The sequence below is a fragment of the Arachis stenosperma genome, chromosome 9 (genome assembly GCF_014773155.1).
Source record: "Arachis stenosperma cultivar V10309 chromosome 9, arast.V10309.gnm1.PFL2, whole genome shotgun sequence".
Taxonomy (NCBI): domain Eukaryota; kingdom Viridiplantae; phylum Streptophyta; class Magnoliopsida; order Fabales; family Fabaceae; genus Arachis; species Arachis stenosperma.
The window spans coordinates 27226218-27242360 of record NC_080385.1 but is presented as its reverse complement, the minus strand read 5'-3'; the positions used below and the strand labels follow the sequence as shown (position 1 = coordinate 27242360).

At 35.1% G+C, this 16143-nt stretch overlaps 1 protein-coding gene across 1 annotated transcript; it reads left to right on the top strand.

Annotated features, from left to right (window-relative positions):
• Nucleotides 1–3115: 3115 nt before the first annotated feature.
• Nucleotides 3116–7765, top strand: LOC130947706 (frataxin, mitochondrial). Its single transcript, XM_057876407.1, has 6 exons — nt 3116–3859; nt 5014–5450; nt 5732–5804; nt 5986–6033; nt 6375–6469; nt 7261–7765. Exons 2-6 carry the CDS (start codon nt 5215–5217, stop codon nt 7388–7390), a joined length of 582 nt encoding a protein of 193 aa, XP_057732390.1. The 5' UTR covers nt 3116–3859; nt 5014–5214; the 3' UTR covers nt 7391–7765.
• Nucleotides 7766–16143: the final 8378 nt, after the last annotated feature.

Below are 16143 nucleotides of genomic sequence, written 5' to 3'. Positions count from 1 at the left end.
TCTAAAACGATATGAATAAACATTTATGCCTTAATTAAATGAGTTTTCCTATTAGAAGATGAACTTTTACATGTGCTTATTTAGTTATTAAATTGGTTATATGGAATGAACAATATACCATGATTTTCATGTGTATAGGTCTTAGTCAGGCGAATCAGAGGTTGTTGGATCTGTGAGATCTAAACTAGGTTGACATGAAAGGAATAAGATAAAATACTTTGTAAACTAAATGGAATCAGTAATAAAAAGATGGTTACGGATTAGAGTTACTTTGTCTTTCTGAATTAACTCTGGTATTACTGTCTCCTTTACTTGTGAATGATATCTTCTATGGTAGGCTGTATGTGATCAACGCCGTATGGCTGCATTCATCAATCTCCTCTGCTTCAGATCAAACGCTCTATGGCCGCGGTCATCCAATCTAATCCCTTATATAAAGTCTCGTATGTTCCACGAATAACATAAATCTAATCCCTTAAATACTAAACTAATGACTAGTAAGGGTAAAACGTCTTTTTAGTGGTAAGATCCACTTTTGGGGCCCACTTGGTGAGTGTTTGGGCTGAGCTTTGATGAGATCTACGTGCTAGGAGGTCTCTAGAGCGTTGAACACTGGCTAGGGTGTCCTTTTTGGGCGTTTGGACGCTGGTCTCTACTCCTTGGGCGCTGGACGCCTGAAAGGGGGCAGGAGGCTGGCGTTGGACGTTCCATAGCCATTGAGAACGCTCTATTCGGACTTCTGTAGCTTTAGAAAAGCTCTTCCGAGTGCAAGAAAGTCAGATCCGGACAGCATCTGCAGTGCTTTCTTTGTCTCTGAATCAGACTTTTACTCCAACTCCTCAATTTCAACTAGAAAATACCTAAAATTGCACAAAAATACACAAACTCAAAGTAGAATCTAAAAATGTGAATTTAACACTAAAACCTATGAAAACTTAATAAAAACTAAACAAAACATACTAAAAACTATATGAAAATGATGCCAAAAATCGTATAAAATATCAGTTACTGCTGGAGGCGTTAGGAACGCCACCACTGTTCGCATTTATGGTCACTGCCATCGGTGTTAGTGTCGTTGTCGCCATCACTGCCGCCTCCTATCATCACCACGTCTCTACCATCCTGCAGCCACCATCAAAAGTAGTTTTGACATATTTTTTTATTTTTTTAAGATTTTTATGTGAGTTTAGGTTTTTGTTAAGTAGTTATAAAATTATTGATTAAATTAGTGTAATAAAGTTTGTGATTAGGATTTGGTATAGATTTTTTTATTTTTTCAGTTTTTTTGAGTTTAGGGTTTTGTTAGGTATTTTATCAAATTATTGACTAAATTAGTGTAATGAAGTTTGTAATTAGGGTTTGGTTTAGCTTTTTTAGTTTTTTCAAATTTTTTGTTAGTTTAGGATTTTGTTAGGTATTTTATTATCAAATTATTAATTAAATTAGTGTAATAAAGTTTGTGATTAGGATATTTTATGTTAATTTAATATAAATAGAAATTAAATGAAGTTAAGATAGGTTAAGTAGGGTGAAATTAAGAGTGCTCGCACTATTGAAAGAATTTGTTTAGTTTGTTGAATTAGTTTCACCTTGTGAATTTAATAAATTTTCTTTTATATTAGGGCTGTTCTATTTCTATGAGATTAGTTGGAGTTTGCTTCTTCTATATTCTGTGCATCTGTGTTTGATGAGCGGATATTTTATACGCTTTTTGGCATAGTTTTCATATAGTTTTTAGTATATTTTGTTTAATTTTTATTAAGTTTTCATAGGTTTTAGTGTTAAATTCACATTTTTGGATTCTACTTTGAATTTGTGTGTTATTGTACAATTTTAGGTAATTTCTGACCGAAATTGTGAAGCTGGAGCAAAAGTCTGATTCAGAGACAAAGAAAACACTGCAGATGCTATCCGGATCTGACCTCATTGAACTCAGAAGAGCTTTTCTAGAGCTAAAAAGGTCCAAATGGAGCATTCTCAATGGCTATAGAGATTTGACTTCTAGAGCTTTCTAGCGTCGAAGGAGGAGAGACCAGCGTCCAAATGCCCAGAGGGGACCCCCTAGCCAGCGTTCAACACCCTAGAGGCCTCACAGGACGTGAATCTCATCAAAACTCAGCCCAAACACTCACCAAGTGAGCTCCGGAAGTGAATTTTAGTACTAAAAAGACTGTTTTACCCTTACTAGTCATTAGTTCAGTATTTAAGGAATTAGATTCATGTTATTCGCAACTTAATCATCTATTTCAGTATATTTTCGTTTTTACCATTGTATTTCCTATCAGTATGAGTTTCTAAACCTCCTAGGTTGAGGGGAGTAGCCCTACTGAGTTTCATGAATTAATAAAAGTATTACTGTTTCTCTTCGATCCATGTTTGATTTAATTCTAACATGAATACTCGTTATTCAACATGGTGAATAGGATGATCAGTGACAATCAACTCTGTTCATCATACTAAGACAGTGTGCCTGACAACCACCCGTGTCTACTTGGGTTCGTGTGAATACGTGGCTGGAAAGCGCGAACCGCCAGCTTGATTATACATCTCTTAGACGGCTAATCCACGTTTTCGTTGGGGACTTCTTGAGACACCAGTTCAGCTGATTTTCGGGGAGATTAGAGTCTCTGTGGTAGAGGCTATAATCGACCTTGTCTGTAGCGTTTTGAATAGGATCGCCAAGTAGCGGTGGCAACGGGGCGGGTAGGGGTGGGTTTTTGCTCTACCCAACCTCGCCCCGCCGTACAACAACCTGCATAGAACCCGCTCCACTTCTACCCGCGAGTAGTAAACGCTAAACCCTAACCCGCCCCTATGGGTACCCTCCCCGCCCCCTATCCACCCCTATAATTATTAAAATCTAATAAATAAAATTAAATTTTAAAACTTATATAACCATCATCACATTAATAATATAAATTAAAGTAAAAATTTAAATATAATACAATATATATATATATATATATATATATATATATATATATATATCGGGACGAGTATTTTCTAAGTCCGATTTTGTCCCTGCCAAAAATTCGTCCCACTAAAAATCTGTTCCAATACAAAACGAATAATTACCCACCCCAAATAAGTAGGAGCAGGATGGGTACTACGACGGATTCGGTGGTATTGTAATCCCTGTCGCCAAGAGAATGAACGAAGGAACTGAAACTCGATCATCCAACAACCAATTAGAGTCGGTTTAACTATGGGTTTAACCAAAAACAAAAGCCTAATTTCCCACAGCTCCCCCTCCCTTTCCCCAAACTCAATCACTCTCTTTCTCTCACAGAAGCGCATACACTCAGGCAGTAGTTCTCAGCCTCAGCATCTCACACTCTCACCTCTCTATCTCACTCACCGTTACCGCACGGTCACCGCCTTGTCTCCGCGCCGCCAGTCGCTACTCGCATTTGCTTCGTCCACCTGCGCGCCTCCCTCTGTTTCGTCCTTGCCGTCTTAGCTCCGCCGTGGCTTGCCTTCTCTGCCTCGGCCTTGTGCCTCCTCTGTCTCTGCTCGTGCGACCACATCTATTACCCTTTCACTCAGAACCCCACCCCCACCCCTATCCCTTTCTCTCTCTGACTCCAACCTAACCCTAACCCCTTTCTCACCCGCCGCCTTCTCCATCGCCGAAACACACGTCCACCGCACTCACCGCCGCCCTCGAATCTGCTCCAGTTGCCGTCCCCACTGTTCAATCACGTCGCCGCTCGTCTCCTCCGTCGCACAGTCCCTGCTCTGCAGTCGCCACTACTCAAGCTCATCTCCTCCATCTCGTTCCTCATCCAGTTCGCCGCGCTCCGTCTCGTGTGTCCATCGTGCTCCCGCTCCCTCGCCTCTGTGCTCTATGCTCTGGAAGGTATTTTTAGCTTCTTGTTTTCTGAGTTAATTGTTGTTTCTCTGAGTTAATTTCCTTGGTTTTTTACTTGATTGGCTTGTTCTTTATATTGATGCTGCAGTTATGTTTACCAAACAGAACTAGAGAAGACTGAAAAATATTAGAAAGAATGGTATATTGATCGATAGTAGTTTATTATTTTTCTGTTTAATACGTACTGTAGCTACAATGTTATAGATAAAGTTATTGGCATTCTAAATGTGCTCTCTGTGTAAGGTATAGCAAACTTCAGTACAATTGTAATTCCTGAATGAGTTGTTTAGCCTGCATCTGAATTGCTTACTCTCTAGGACTGTTGTTCAGATATTTGCATGCATATGGATTTTGACAATGTCTCTTTCTATAGAGACTCCTGACCTTGAAAACTTAATTTGAAATTGTGCTTATTTGTCTTTTCTTTTCGTAAAACTTGTTTGTTTAGTCTTTTATTTCAGAGTGTTAATAAATTACATATTGAAATGTTTTTTGGTGTTGTAAATTTGTAATTGAGTCTTCAAATACGACCTCTTTTGATGGTACTTCTGAAGATGGTGGCTTTAGATTACTTATTTATGATGGAGATATTGAAACACTTAATGATGATTATGATTTGTGATGAGTAGTGTTTTTGTTTAGTTAAAAGTTTGTTAATGTTGTTTCTTTCGGGAGTATAACATTATGTGTTTGTCATTCATATGTATTTTGATTTTCTTTTAGTTATAAACTTTGATGTTTGAAGTTGTTTATGAGCTTTTAATGATAGATTATGAACAATTTATTATGTGAAATTGTGAAATTTTAATTTTTATTAGTTTAGAAATCATTGAATTTAAATATTTGAAATTATATATTAAATTTTTATAAATTTATTTAATATTTAATTAAACCGATTAAACATCGGTTAAACCTGATTGAACCTCCGGTTGAATCACTGAACTAGTAAACCAGTCACCTCATCGGTTTATTGACTAGTCCAGTTCTCGCAACCTTGTTTAGAAGAAAGTCAAGAGACAAATTGATGCAAATATGAAATATGCAATTGTGTTTGTATGTAAAACTGATTGATTTAATTTGTAATAGGATTATATAAATTGTATGTAAAACTAATTACCCCCTCCTGGCCTCCTTTTTTCAAGGAAAAAGATCCTCCTCTCACAGCCAATCTACCGCTAAGCTCTCTCCGGCCCGTTGCTCACTGGATTGACGGCGTTAGGATCTTATTTTTGGGGGGAATTGGATACTACTCGGGCCTGTTAGGATCTTGAAGCCCATTTTTGGGAATTTTTTTTCCATTCATTTGGGAACACAGTGAAAACAAGATTCACTGTTGAGACACCATGGCCACCAAGTTGCTTCTGAAGAGAGCAAGAGCAAGTCTCTCTAGGTCCTCCTCGCAATTCTCACCTTCTTCTTTCCGGATTCTCTATGTTAAAGCTTCATCAGAAATCTTTGGTAAATTGTGCCACAACGCGCATCTTCTACCCCCGCCGTTATCACCTTCTTCCAGAACCTTCTGTTCTCGCAGTTCAAAACTTCTAGATGAATCTCAGGGCCCTGCCGCCATTGATTACCGGTATGTCATCCACCCTTTTTTGTTTGTTCAGCTCCTGTCATTTCCTGTTTGATTCCCTGAGACAATTGAAATAGTTAAAACTTTTGTTTGTTTGTTTGTTTGGGGCTATTTTTGTTTCAAATTTCAGGCTAATTTTAATATACATTACTTTTGAAATTGAAAGCAATTATGGAGATGGGATCTGTTAGTGTTGAAAGAAATGGTTGTAAAATTGTTTTTTGTTAATTTTTTTCTTAAACGTGGGTGGAGATGGAATTTGCTACTGATTAATGTGAATGCAGTTCTCTACTGCAGGAGGGTGAATTTCACAAGCTTGCTGATTCCACTATACATAGCCTACAGGAGAAACTTGAGGTATTCTTAGCATTTGCTTTATGTTAATAAATTTGCAAATTTGATAAAACTAGGTCGAATGTGCTTCATTTGAGAGCAATGTTAGCTCCAATTGGTACGTCAACATGCCAAAACATTGATTTTATATGATCTAAAGTTCCAAATGAAGATTTTATTGTTCTGGTTTCTTGTTGCTTGGCAGGATTACGGAGATGATGTTGAAGTTGATGGATTTGACATAGACTATGGGGTGGGTATGCTTTTTTATTATATTGAAACGATATATAAGGGACTGATTATGAAAAAGAAGTATCATGGAAGTCTTCTGTATTTAAAAGATTAAAGTGTAGAAAACTGTTAATAGTTATCTTGGTGTAACTGCAATTGTTTCAAATTATTTCATTTATAACTTGATGAGTGATGAACACCCTTTGTTGGATAAAACTTAAAACACAATTTGGTCTTTCCTGAATAATTAGTTTTTTGTACTATTATTTTAATGATCCTAATTAATTTCTATCTATTTGTTCTAACAAGTTGCTTCTTGCTTGGGTGTTTTGTTGATTGATTTGACATTGCTTCTCATTTTAGAATGATGTTTTGACTGTAAAACTTGGCAATCTGGGCACCTATGTCTTGAACAAACAAACACCAAATAGGCAACTTTGGTTGTCTTCTCCTGTAAGGTATTCAATCAAGTGCACTTTCAATCCTTTTTAAAATGTTGTACTATGCTTTACATCAGTGTTCATATGGTAGATTACAAGTAGATATATAACCAAACTATGTTAGTTATGCATTGTAATACGTTTGCCATACATATATTTCTATGGGTGTCTTTATACATGAGAAATAACTAAAGAAATGTGATTAGTTGGGAAATTGGGTCTTAAAAATTCAATATAATATTTTTTCTCAAATGTATTGTCTCAAGTGCTAATGATGGTGCACTTATTGAGGAAAATTTGCATGATTGAAGCCATTTGTATATTAACATGTTTACAAAGAGATGGGAGAATTCATGATTCATGAAGCACTGTACAATTATTTAAATTGCTCCTTAGCTGGATACTAGTGAGTGTGGGAACATAGTGAAAGTTTATGCCAAAGATCATTTAAACATGTTTATCTATCTAACTTCAAAAAGAATTTACCGTTCTTGATGTATACTGAGATTAGTGACTAGATTCATTGTTCATAGTTTACATGTATAAATGCTATTATCTTAACATATCCAATAGTGTATCCGAACTTTCGAAGCAATCAAGTCAGCGAATTCCATACGAGATAATATCTTACAATTATTGCATCTTCCTTTCCTGCAGTTATAATCATCACCAAGATGCATTCATCGTTAAGTGATATTTTAATTTCCTAGAATGTTGCTATGCTATCTAAGCATAAAACAAAATGACATCTTTGTACATTTTATACATTCTCTAAGACCTAACTAAACAAAAATCCATATCTTATGCAGTGGCCCCTCAAGGTTTGATTGGGATCATGGGAGTAAAGTTTGGATTTATAGACGGAACAAAGCAAATTTGTACGAAGTTTTAGAAACCGAGTTGGAGCAGCTGTGTGGCAAACCTATTGTTCTTTCCTAATGTTGTTTGAGAGAAGATGTTTTTTATTCAGAAGATAAATAGCATTGATGATGGCCTTGGAATTAACATGCATTTGTAGCATGATTTTTCCCCATCCCTTTGCCACTGTTCACTTTACTGTCAATTATACGGATATGGGAATATTGTATACTATAAATAATCAATTCCGTAGAATTTCAATGCAAAAATGTTAGCAGTAGTTTGCTTCTCAATTTGATGTTTTTAGGGATAAAAGACAGAACATTAAAATAGTTCTTTCTAGACTTCTATGCTTGAATATAACAATTCGATGTTTATGGCCATGTGTTTCCGTTCACATAACTTGGCAATATGCCTGAAAAACACAGAACTGGTCTAACTATTGAGGCAAAGGGTTTGAATATTGATTGGCCTTATGAGTCATGACATTGGTTATTGAGATCTTTTTCTAAAACAAATTAAAAAAAATTATTTTTAAAAACAAATTATTTTAACTTTAAATATTAGGATATTTTTGTTTTATTGTTTTTTTTTTTTTTTTGTAGTTTTAGGCAAGTTCGTCGTACTCCTAGTGAATTCCATTATTTTCATAGTGTTCGCTGCACTTTCGGGAGAATTTCATATAAATTATGAAGTTCGCCTCACCCCCGGCAAGTTGTTTTTGAAGGGAGCAAGAGCAAGTCTCTTTAGGTCCTTTTCGCAATTCTCACCTTTCCGGATTTTCTATGTTAAAGTTTTATCAGAAATCTTTGGTAAATTGTTCCACAATGTGCATCTTTCACCTCCGCCGCTATCACCTTCTTCTAGAACCTTTTGTTCTCGCAGTTCGAAACTTCTAGATGAATCTTAGGGTCTTGCCACCATTGATTATCGGTATGTCATCCACCCTTCTCTGTTTGTTCAGCTCCTGTCATTTTCTATTTGATTCCCCGAGACAATTGAAATAAAGTTAAAAGTTTTGTTTGTTTGTTTGGGGCTATTTTTGTTTCAAATTTCAGACTAATTTTAATATACATTACTTTTGAAATTGAAAGCAATTATGGAGATGGGATCTGTTAGTGTTGAAGAAATGGTTGTAAAGTTGTTTTTTGTTAATTTTTTTCTTAAAAATGGGTGGAGATGGAATTTGCTAATTATTAATGTGAATGTAGTTCTCTACTGCAAGAGGGTGAATTTCACAAGCTTGTTGATTCCATTATACATTGCCTATAGGAGAAATTTGAGGTATCCCTAGCATTTACTTTATGTTAATAAATTTGCAAATTTGATAAAATTGGGCGTAATGTTCTTCATTTGAGAGTTATGTTAGCTCCAATTGGTACGTGAACATGTCAAAACATCGATTTTACATGATCTAAAGTTCCAACTGAAGATTTTATTGTTCTGATTTCTTGTTGCTTGGCAGGACTTTGGAGATGATGTTGAAGTTGATGGATTGGACATAGACTATGGGATGAGTGTAACAATTCTAATTTTTGCACTAACGCGAGTTTTTTTTAAAATAATGTTTTAAAGCGATTAGTTTTGTTTTGACGAATCGACTTCGAATCCCGAAGTAAAATAAATGGTAATATGATATTATTATTATGTTATCTATTTATTTTACTTGCTCTAATTATAGTGGAGCCTAGATAATAATAATAGAGTAATACCCCAAATAGGTCCCTAAGAAATTTACTATCCGACAGTTTTGTCCCCCACAAAATTTAACTAAGATTTCGACCCTGAGGTTCTCAGATATCCCCCAAATACGTCCCCAAAACCGTTTGATCCGGTTAATGTGGTGACGTGTCAGGTTAACTGTGACATGTCACCTTTAGGATATTTTGGTCCCCATCCACGCTGGACAAAACGACGTCGTATTGGAACCAGGGGCAAAACGACGTCGTTTTGGAGAGGACAAATTCGTCCCCACTTAGACAGAGAATGCAAACGGCGTCATTTTCATGTGGGGGACCTATTTGTCTTATAATAGTATCTTAGGGGACCTATTTGACCTATAATTCGTGATGTTAAAAGAATCTATATTTACTTCAACACAAACCTTAAAAACACATTGACATTGGTCTGTTCATTTATCAAAATGGTAACATAAACCTGAGAACGCAAACATGTTAACCACACAAATATTTGGCTTCAATAGCAACACAAACCAAATCAAGTCAAAAGAAGGTTTATTTTCTTCAACATAAACTAAACGAAATCATTCTAAACAACATAACGTCTTCTTCCTCCAACATAACAAAAGGTAGTAACATAACTAAGACAACAACTTTCACATTAATTCTTAGAAGCATCATTTCTTGAAAGACTGGTTCAACCCTCGTATTGGAATGAATTTGAAAAACTTAAATACTGTGCCACTGGTTGCAGCTGATATTGTCTCAGCAGTAACACTCTCCGAATTCTTGGCCCTAATTACTGTCTCCTTTGGACGTCTAAAAGAAAGCTGAGCTTGGCCCTAAATACTGTTTATTCCAAGCTCAGCTTTCTTTTAGACGTCTAAAAGAGACAGTAATTAGGGCCAAGAATTCGGGGAGTGTTAGTGCTGAGACAATATCAGCTGCAACCAGTGGCACAGTATCTAAGTTGTTCAAATTCATTCCAACACGAGGGTTGAACCAGTCTTTCAAGAAATGATACTCCTAAGAATTAATGTGAATAACAATACTGTTTATTCCAAACTCAGCTTTCTTTTAGACGTCTAAAGGAGACAGTAATTACGGCCAAGAATTCGGGGAGTGTTAGTGCTGAGACAATATTAGCTGCAACCAGTGCCACAGTATCTAAGTTGTTCAAATTCATTCCAACACGAGGGTTGAACCAGTCTTTCAAGAAATGATGCTTCTAAGAATTAATGTGAAAGTTGTTGTTTTAGTTATGCTACCACCTTTTGTTATGTTGGAGGAAGAAGACGTTATGTTATTTAGAATGGTTTCATTTAGTTTATGTTGAAGAAAATAAACCTTCTTTTGACTTGATTTGGTTTGTGTTGCTATTGAAGCCAAATATTTGTGTGGTTAACATGTTTGGGTTCTCAGGTTTATGTTACCATTTTGATGAATGAACAGACCAATGTCAATGTATTTTTAAGGTTTGCATTGAAGTAAATATAGCTTCTTTTAACATCACGAATTATAGGTCAAATAGGTCCCCTAAGATACTATTATAAGACAAATAGGTCCCCCACATGAAAACGGCACCGTTTGCATTCTCTGTCTAAGTGGGGACGAATTTGTCCTTCCCAAAACGACGTCGTTTTGCCCCTAATTCTAATATGACGTCGTTTTGTCCAGCGTGGATGGGACCAAAATGTCCTAAAGGTGACATGTCACAGTTAACCTGACACATCACCACATTAACCGGATCAAACGGTTTTGGGGACGTATTTGGGGGATATCTGAGAACCTCAGGGTCGAAATCTTAGTTAAATTTTGTGGGGGACAAAACTGTCGGATGGTAAATTTCTTGGGGACCTATTTGGGGTATTACTCATAATAATATTATTATTATCAAGTCTGACTTTTGTCGAAGGTGTTTCTTGATAAATTTAGAGTTGTTAATGCTTCATCAAATATCTTTCATCATCAAGTTATTAATGTCATTATATTAGTAACACACACACACACACATATATATATATATATATATATATATATATATATATATATATATATATATATATATATATAACTTATTGATATAAAGGCTTCATTCATTCATTCCCACCGAATGGAATTTGGAAAAAAAAAATAGAAGGAACCGAAGCCAAAGAAAAGAAAGATTTGTGATTAATATAACAATGATACTTAATCCTTGCCCTGACAAATTACCTTTTCACTAAACAAATATCTTCTTTAATCATCATCATCAATACATTTCATTTGGGTTCATTTTTCACTCACGGTGAGAGAGAGACCGAAGCTTTCATGGAGAGAACTGTAACCTCCACTGAAATTCCAGCTTCAATTTCTTACGATCTGTAACTCCAATAAAAAATCTAATCCGATAAAAGTATTCGTATCCTCCTTCTCTACGTATTGGCGTCATTTTTATTCGGTAGAAATTGATGGTGGCGTAACTCCTTTCTCCCATGAAGTTCGACCCTTTGGTGTTTCTGGCAGAAGAATCAATTTTTTACATTTTCTTCTTCGGCAACTCGGTTAAAAAGTTTTTCTGGAGTTTCGAGTATTTTGATTTCGTACAGAAGTAGGGTTTTCAATGATTAAATCTGTATTGAATAAATGATTTGGTGCTGTGATTGATTAGTGATTGAGTTTAATTGAGTTTATATTGAGTTTTTGTAATATCTTGATGTATTTGAGAAATTCATGGCTTGATTGTGATGAAACCAACAGGGACCGAACTGTTTTGGGAATTTTTGGGCTGGAATATCGTTGAAGATCAAGTAAAAATTGGTAAGATTTGATGGTCGAGAGATTAAATTAAAAGTTACAAAGAATTGGTAACCGAAAAACTCGAAAATAGATTAAACTGCAAGAATATTTTGAAAGAAAAAGGTTAACGGTTTCGGTATAAGAGGAAGATTAGTAATTAAATTTTATTTTCAAAGGGTAACATTGTATTTGTAATTATATAATTTTTCGGGTATTTTGGGTGATAAATAAAATACAGGGGTATAATTGGATATTTTGTAAAAGATCAGGGTTACTTTTATAAATATTAAGATAAGAGAGGTTTCAAATATAATTTTACAAAAATATTGGGTTAAAAATAAAATATTTAAAAATTTGAAGTTTAAAACGTAGATAATAAGAGTTAAAGAATAAAAGCTTTACAAAGCTAAGTTTTTAAGAAAAGAAATAAATATTATTTAGTTGCCATTTAAATTATTTTATTTATATTATTGTTATTAATTTATTAAGAATATTAATTAGTAAAGATATTATTAATATTATTATAAGTTAGAGAAGAGCAAACATAATAAACTTAAAAGTTTTAGGAAACACCGACTTAATTAGAGAATCTTATAATTCTCTTTCCATAAAATACTTAGTGGATGATGAGAGAACAGTGTGAAAATAGTTTGAACTATTAAGGATAATTAAGTGAAGGTCTGAAGAAAGAGAAAAGATAGATTGGCACGTGTGATTATGAGAATGATTGAAAGGTTACAAGAGGGTGACGGAAAGTAAATAGTTATAGTGCCGGTGTGAAAATGTTAAGCCATGGGCTTTGTATGTGAATAATTGTGCGAGGAGCCCATAAATATGGAATGGCTTCCAGGAGAAGGGGCCACATGCTTCAGCTGGAGAATCAGCGCCTGCAAGTACTTGCAGAGGTCATGTTCGACATACTTCAGCTGGAGAATCAGCGCCTACAAAAAGTAAAAACTTGCAGAGGTTTTGTTGTTGGAATGTCTTATCCGACTTGCAAGTTGGATTGCGTCGGGTGCGGGTCGAAACCGACAAATGAGCTCATTACTTGCAATAGGACTAGACATGCATCATCCTTGTTGCGCATTTGCATTTTACTTCATACTGTGAAATTGTTTGTGATTGCCTTCTTGTGTTTGTGTATTCCTTAATGGTATTCTGAATTGTTGTGACAGGATATTTTTCTGTGAATCTTGTACAATTGGCTGTGAATTAAATTGAACTGTGATAATCCCGACTTAACTATCTATTCCCGATCCTACTAAGAACCCCCAATTCTTACTCCTTCCTTCCCCCCTTCAGATGGAGACAGGAGTTCTGTTCTACGAGATGCACCCTCCTTACATATATGAGGATCTTGTACAGCACAGGTTTTACGTAGTAGCTGCAGAGATTAGGACCCGCATGTATATTCTGCGCGACCACCTCTTCTGTCATCCGATTAACACTCTATTCTTTAACCTTGATATGCCTTATGAGTTTTGTTGCATTGGCTCCACCCGGATACTTCGTTTCACCCATTCCATGATGGACCTGTACCTTATCAGCACCCGACCAGCTTGAGGATCAGGTGGACCCTGAGCTTGAGCCTGAGCCTATGGAGGAGCATATACCAGATCTTATACCTGAGGAGGATATTCCTGTAGAACAGATCTCAGTATCTTCGTTTGAGCCGTCATCTGAGGAGCCGCACACCACCTCTATTAGTGGACCGACGAGTGTTGGCCTGACCAGTAGTACGAGTTCTAGGGCCCCTCCTAAGATTGTTGAGATTTCTGATAATGAGGACGAGGATCTTGAGGAGTATTCAGATGTGATTGTGATTTTCTCTAACGACAATAGTTGATGCTTGGGAGTTGAGGATGTGGCTTTTGGGAGTTTTTTTGTGTTAGCCTAGCTTTTGTGTCTTATCTCTCACTTTTGATTAGAGTCACTGAGAGAGTAGGAAGTGCATATAGTTGACTAGGCTAGTTTTGGGTGCCAGCTTAGGGGCTTCCAATATGGACTAGGGCCTGGAGTGTTGATTATGTGTATAGCAGCAAGATGTGAAGGGTTGTACACTAACTTACGATATATGTGATAGTACCTTTATATGTGTGTATGATCTATGATATATGTTATGTTTATATATAATATTGGCCTTGTGCGTTTTTTACTTGATTTCTTTAGATGGCTTGTATATGTTTAATTAGTAGCCTTGGCAAATCTTTTTATAAGGAAAAATTTTTCTGAAAATTTGATAGTGTACTAATACGATTAAAGGATTATAGGTTTAATAATAAATACTTAACATTTTTGGTAAGCAAGTTAGTGATGTTTGATTTTCAGTATGATCATGACGTACTGAAAATTGGATCGTTACAGTGGGTATGCTTTTTTATTATATTGAAATAATTTATAAGGGACTTGTTATGAAAAAGAAGTATCATGGAAGTCTTCTGTATTTAAAAGATTAAAGTGTAGTTAATATTATCTTGGTGTAACAGCAATTGTTTCAAATTATTTCATTTATAACTTGATAAGTGATGAGCACCCATTGTTGGATAAAACTTAAAATATAATTTGGTCTTTCCTGAATAATTGATATTTTGTACTATTATTTTAATAATCCTAATTAATTTCTATCTATTTGTTCTAACAAGTTGCTTCTTGCTTGGGTGTTTTGTTGATTGATTTAACATTGCTTCTCATTTTAGAATGATGTTTTTTACTGTAAAACTCGGCAATATGAGCACTTATGTCTTGAACAAACAAACACTAAATAGGTAACTTTAGTTATCTTCTCCTGTAAGACATTCGATCAAGCACACTTTCAATCCTTTTAGAACGTTGTACTATGCTTTACATCAGTGTTCATACAATAGATTACAAGTAGATATATAACCAAACTGTGTTAGTTATGCATTGTAATACGTATGCCATACATATATTTCAATGGGTGTCTTTATACATGAGAAAGAACTAAAGAAATCTGATTAGTTTGGAAATTGGGTTTTAAAAATTTAGTATAAAATTTTTTCTCAAATATATGGTCTCAAATGTTAACGAAGGTGCACTTATTGTGGAAAATCTGCAAGATTGAAGCCATTTGTATGTTAACATGTTTTACAAAGAGATGGGACGATTCATGATTCATGAAGTACTGTACAATTATTTAAATTGCTCCTTAGCTGGATACTAGACAGTGTGAAAACATAGCGAAAGTTTATGCCAAAGATCATTTAAACATATTTATCTATCTAACTTCAAAAATAATTTACAGTTCTAGATGTATACTGAGATTAGTGACTAGATTCATTGTTCATAGTTTACATGTATAAATGATATTATCTTAACATATCTAATACTGTATCAGTACTTCTGAAGCAATCAAGTCAGCGAATTCCATACGATATAATATCTTACAATCATTGAATCTTCCTTTCCTACAGTTATAATCATCAACAGAATACATTTATCGCTAAGTGATATTTTAATTTCCTAGAATGTTGCTATGCTATCTAGGCATAAAACAAAATGATATCGTTGTACATTTTATACATTCTCTAAGACCTAGCTAAACAAAAATCCATATCTTATGCAGTGGCCCCTCAAGGTTTGGTTGGGATCAAGGGAGTAAAGTTTGGATTTATAGATAGAACAAAAAAAACTTGTACAGAATTTTAGAAACTGAGTTGGAGCAGTTGTGTGGCAAACCTATAGTTCTTTCCTAAAGTTGTTTATGAGAGAAGATGGTTTTTATTTAGAAGATAAATAGCATTGATGATGGCCTTGGCATTAACATGCATTTGTAGCAAGATTTTTTTCCATCTCTTTGCCACTTTCCACTTTACTAAGTTAAATATACGGATATGAAAATATTGTATGTTACAAATAATTAAATCCGTAGAATCTCAATGCCAAAATGTTAGAAGTAGTTTGCTTCTCAATTTGAAGCTTTCAGGGAAAAAGGGCAGAACATTAAAATAGTTCTTTCTAGACTTCTATGCCTGAACATAACAATTCAATGTTCATGGCCATGTGTTTCCATTCACATAACTTGGCATATACATGAAAAACAAGGAACAAGGTCTAACTATTGAGACAAAGGATTTAAATATTGATTGGCCTTATGAGTTATGACATTGGTTATTGGATTTTTTTTAAATAAATTGAAAAAACCATTATTTCCAAAAACAAATTATTTCAACTTTAAATACCAGGATACGTTTTTTTCTTGTAGTTTTAAGCAAGTTCCCCATACCCCCGATGAACTCCATTATTTTTATACAGTTTGCTGCACCTCCGGGCGAACTTCATATAAATTATGAAGTTCGCCTCACACTTCGAAAAAATTGACGTACAGATAGCCAAATAAAAGCATGGCCAGTGGAGAAT

Bases quoted from the DNA above. Each gene is read 5' to 3' on its own strand.
- LOC130947706 (XM_057876407.1), top strand. From the start codon at position 5,215: ATGGCCACCAAGTTGCTTCTGAAGAGAGCAAGAGCAAGTCTCTCTAGG. The intron at 5,451-5,731 runs GTATGTCATCCA...ATGTGAATGCAG, and splicing joins CCTGCCGCCATTGATTACCG to TTCTCTACTGCAGGAGGGTG. The intron at 6,470-7,260 runs GTATTCAATCAA...TATCTTATGCAG, and splicing joins TGGTTGTCTTCTCCTGTAAG to TGGCCCCTCAAGGTTTGATT.